Below are 4,648 nucleotides of genomic sequence, written 5' to 3' on the forward strand. Positions count from 1 at the left end.
GTGGAAAATATACAACATAAACATTGCTAAAATTTAAGGTTGGATTTACATAAATCTGTTGAGGTTCATTTCATTTTGAAGCAGATATTGAAATGGTGGATGAATATATGGTTGGGTTGTCGTATTGTGTATAACCTAGAAACCGACCTAATTGGGCATCACCTTAACCATGTGCAAAAAATTGCCCTAGCCGCATGTACTTCCCTTACTTTTCACATATGTTGTGTGTGCTACTACTGCCATTCGTCGATTTGAAGGGACAGGTCAGGAAACATAAGCCTGAATCTCCATATTTTAGAGGGTGATGACATTTTGAGAGACCTCCTCTCCACCAATGACTGGGGCCGGCCTCTCACTTGGTGACCTGGCATGTGCCGATCTTTCACTCGACGAACCAATAGGGGCCGATCTGCTGCTAGAAGACCAACTATCTGAGGACCCACTCTTGAGGAGGGAACCCCTCATAAGGTGACTTAAAGCTCCCTCCATAGCTATCTCCGCCCAACCTAGAACTAAACTCATTTGCCTATTTGACATGACTAAGATCTAAGATGAATTTACAAAGAGGGGGGACGATCTACTAACGTAGGTGCGAGAGCAAAAATGGAATCCAAAAAGCGTGAAATGAAGGAGAAAGTTCTCTCGTATATATAGGAGCCAGAGAAATATCCTAGCCCTCCACGTGGCAACCTTTTTTAAGGTCCAGATCGCACAGAGACGAAATGACTAAGTACTCGAGTGCGGCTAGGAAGGCATGCCTAATGAATGATCTTCCATCGGTCATTTAATGCTCTTGTGGGGGACGACAGGTCGGTCCATGTCACCACTACCACCATGTGAGTACAGGAAATTTGGGAGCCCACCCCATGCCACCGCGATCGCCCAAGGTCAACTCTCAGATAGGTCGTCCACGACCCTATCTGAGAGGGGGTCAATACCCCTCTCCAAGAGAATAATATGGACTGAGCTCAAAGGTCAATTAGAAGTTTTAAGCTCCCATGCGAACATTGAGGTCGAGCTACTATACGACAAGTTTGACCATCGATATGACCAACAGTGAACAACAGGTCACCTACCTGCATAATAGTAGAATAGACCGATGAGACGAGTAACTACCAATTTCATCCCCTGTAAATACACCGACTCAATTAGGTATGAAAATCTATCTGAAGCTGATCTGCCAAATTCGTACTCAATACTAACTTGAGCGTCAGAGTGCTTTACTTATTTTTGTAGGTCTCTTGTCTCCAACTCGTCTGACACAAGAGCTCGCTAGCTCCGGTTCACTTGAGCAGATTTGGCATCAAAACAAAGTAGTGTTTAAATACTAGCATTACAAAAAATTCATACGACTATTTTTTGTTAGTGAGAAGGTAAATGAAAACAGTCAACCCAATCTTCTAAATTTATTTGCGTAAAAATCAAGGTTTTAAATAAATATTGATGTTCATGGTAATATTGAGAGGTTCCAATTTTATGGAAATATCGATAAAATGTCGATGCCGATAAATATTTGAAAAGTTATGAAAAAAAATTCGTAAAAAATATTTAAATTAACAAATAAGAATTTCATCCTTTCTAAATAAGTTTAATTATTATTAATATTATGTTTATTTTAGTGATATTTTATCGATTTTTTTCAACATTATTGGAAATGTCAATTTCCCTCATGTTGATATCAAATTCATGTATGATGAAAATATCGATGAAAATGTCAAGAGATATTTAATACAAACAACAGTTTAATTTTTATTTAAAAAATAATAAAAATAAAATAAAATAAAATAACAACAGTTTAACCCGGCCCAACCGATCTAAATTGTGAAAGAAAAGGCCAATCCGGTCCAATTGCACCGGCCGTAAAATCCTAGGGTTTTGTTATGGCTATATATGAAACCTTAAGTAGCCGTGCGCAGAAGCTGAACTAAGAACTCGAATTGCAGAAGGGGCGGCGCAGAGAAAGAAAAGGTCCGTATTGCGATTTTCTCTGTGTTACGTTCTTCAGCTGGCTTTGATCTTCTTTCATCCAACTATTTGTTAAATTAGTTTTTACTTTCGTATTCTCGAGCTGTGTAGAGGGATTTGCATCAATACAGTTTGGTTCTCTCTTTTCCTGTTTTCCCATTTGCTTTCTGCGTTTTCTGGGCATCCTACGAATTGTTGCGATATTGTATGGTTTTTTTTTTTTTTTTTTGCGTGTTTTAACAGAGTTTATAGAATCTGGCAAATAAAATAGTTAGAATGAAGTTTGCTATGTATGTTGTATGTCAGTGTTTTAACAGAATTGATCTGTATCGATTTTACGCATGTACCAATTTTGCGATATCCAGAGCATCTATGAAGTTTCTTTATTTGGTTGGAATTCTAACCCTAGTGATTTGAGCAGGGAAGCCATGAAGCACAATAACGTTATCCCTAGTGGCCACTTTAGGAAGCACTGGCAAAATTATGTTAGAACTTGGTTCAACCAACCTGCTCGGAAAACAAGGAGAAGGAATGGTGAGTATCTGGGTTTTCTTCGAGTTCATCCGTGGTTAGATGTTGAAGGTTTTATGTATTGTTTCAACTGATTTTTCTTGTGTAATCCTTCACTAGCTCGTCAAGAGAAGGCTGTGAAAAATTTCCCTCGCCCCACTGCTGGACCGCTTCGTCCTGTTGTCCATGGACAGACACTTAAGTATAACATGAAAGTCAGGGCTGGTAGAGGCTTCTCTTTGGAAGAGTTGAAGGTGGGATTACTTTTTCAGTCAATTGTTTTGCTATTGCTTTGCCATTCTTTTCAGATTAACGAATAGATGCTTTATTGAGTCATGAGATTAGATATTAGTTGAAATATCAATACAGTTGTAGATGTTGATTGAAGAACATGTTTGCAGATTTAATGAAGTATGATTGTGTTTAAAATGGTTGAACCTGACAAAATTTTCATAAACCAGGCCGCTGGAATCCCAAAGAAGTATGCACCAACAATTGGCATAGCAGTTGATCATCGGCGCAGGAACCGCTCCTTGGAGAGTCTTCAAGCTAATGTGCAGAGGTTGAAGACATACAAGGCCAAGGTCGTCGTCTTCCCACGACGTGCCCGTAAATTCAAGGTAACTAACTCTTCCAACTGCTGGAGCAAATACAATTCATAAGTTAAACCTTTTGTATCTGGATCATAACATCACATATTTGTTGATGTAGAATGGTGATTCTGCTCCCGAGGAACTAGCAACTGCCACCCAGGTCCACGGACCTTACATGTCTATTGGTCTAGAAAAGCCATCAGTTGAGCTCGTGGACATCACAGAAAAGATGAAATCGTTCAAGGCATACGATAAGCTTCGTCTTGAGCGAACAAATGCTCGCCATGTTGGTGCTCGGTTGAAGAGAGCGGCCGAGGCAGAGAAGGATGAAAAGAAGTAGATGGTTCCAATGTTTTCAACTGCATGCCCATGTGTTTCGAGTGAAAATTCAAGTTGCTATAGTGTTCGGCATTTAATTAAGTTATGTTTTTACCCCGCTTTATATGATGTGCAAACCTGAGTTATGAGTTCAATTTTGAAATGATTAGAGATTGTTATTTATGCATATTGAACATACGCTGATTTTCATCGGTTTTGCACCTATGATTTTTAAGTCAGAGATATACGCCTTAGCCTGGTCTCTGATTTTTTTTTTTTCCTTATACATCCATTTTTGAGGTGGTTATTTTATGCCGCATCATCTTAAATTATTGAAATTTACTACTCATTTTGGTTCGGATTGGTTTGTAACTATTTAGTTATACTTGTAGAAATGTAATGTTTGTCTTCAGTTTAAGTTTTTATTAATAATTTGGTTGGGTAACAATCATTACAATGTAGGTAAATGGATGAAACTTGCAAATATTTTTATGATTCAAAAGTACATGTAATTCAATAATATAGTAATAAAATTTTTAGTGTTAAGGAATTCAATTGTGTTATAAATTGTTACAGAAGGAAAATAGAGGCAAGCACAATTGCTAAATTAATTAATTATTATAAGATTAAATAATGTGTTTTAATTGATTTCAATATAAATGTTGGAGTTTCCAACTGGAGTTTCCAACTCTACAAAAATGTCGAACATTAATTTTAGGTCTCAATTTTTTTTCTTTTTTGTACAATTAACAAGAGATTTGTGAACACTAGTTCAATTTTATGAAAATATTGATAGAATGGATAAAATATTAATGTGGAGAGATATTATTAAAATATAAATACAGAATTTAAGTTATTAATAAAAGAAAACTATTCAAATTTTTACATATATGAAAATTTTTATTTGTTTTTTTATTAATGAAAATTTTGGAGTTGTAGAATATTTAATACCCTAGTTTTAATCAATCGTTTCTAGATTATTTCATTAAATTTCTCTTTAAAAAATATTTAATTTGGTACATTAAAAATATATTATTAAATGAGTGTTCAGTACATTTCAATTATAAATATTAAAAAAAAAACAAGTTATGGTGTTTTGTAAATTAGTATTAAATTGTTATAATTTGACTATAATAACTAAAATAGACATGCTGGTAAAAGTTGTGAAATTTATTGTCGATAACTTATAAATATTTTAAAGATAATTATTTAAAATTTATATGATTTCCAATTTAAAATTAGAACGGAGAACCATTCTTCTC

The 4,648-nt window shown here is 35.4% G+C and overlaps 1 protein-coding gene across 1 annotated transcript; it reads left to right on the plus strand.

Moving 5' to 3' along the window:
* Positions 1–1,833: 1,833 nt before the first annotated feature.
* On the plus strand, positions 1,834–3,573 carry LOC111026157 (large ribosomal subunit protein eL13z). The gene is made up of 5 exons (XM_022304179.2): positions 1,834–1,968; positions 2,387–2,499; positions 2,596–2,729; positions 2,937–3,095; positions 3,187–3,573. Exons 2-5 carry the CDS (start codon positions 2,394–2,396, stop codon positions 3,406–3,408), a joined length of 621 nt encoding a protein of 206 aa, XP_022159871.1. The 5' UTR covers positions 1,834–1,968; positions 2,387–2,393; the 3' UTR covers positions 3,409–3,573.
* Positions 3,574–4,648: the final 1,075 nt, after the last annotated feature.

Source organism: Momordica charantia (assembly GCF_013281855.1).
Source record: "Momordica charantia cultivar OHB3-1 chromosome 6 unlocalized genomic scaffold, Mcharantia_2.0 BLBB01000006.1, whole genome shotgun sequence".
Classification (NCBI taxonomy): domain Eukaryota; kingdom Viridiplantae; phylum Streptophyta; class Magnoliopsida; order Cucurbitales; family Cucurbitaceae; genus Momordica; species Momordica charantia.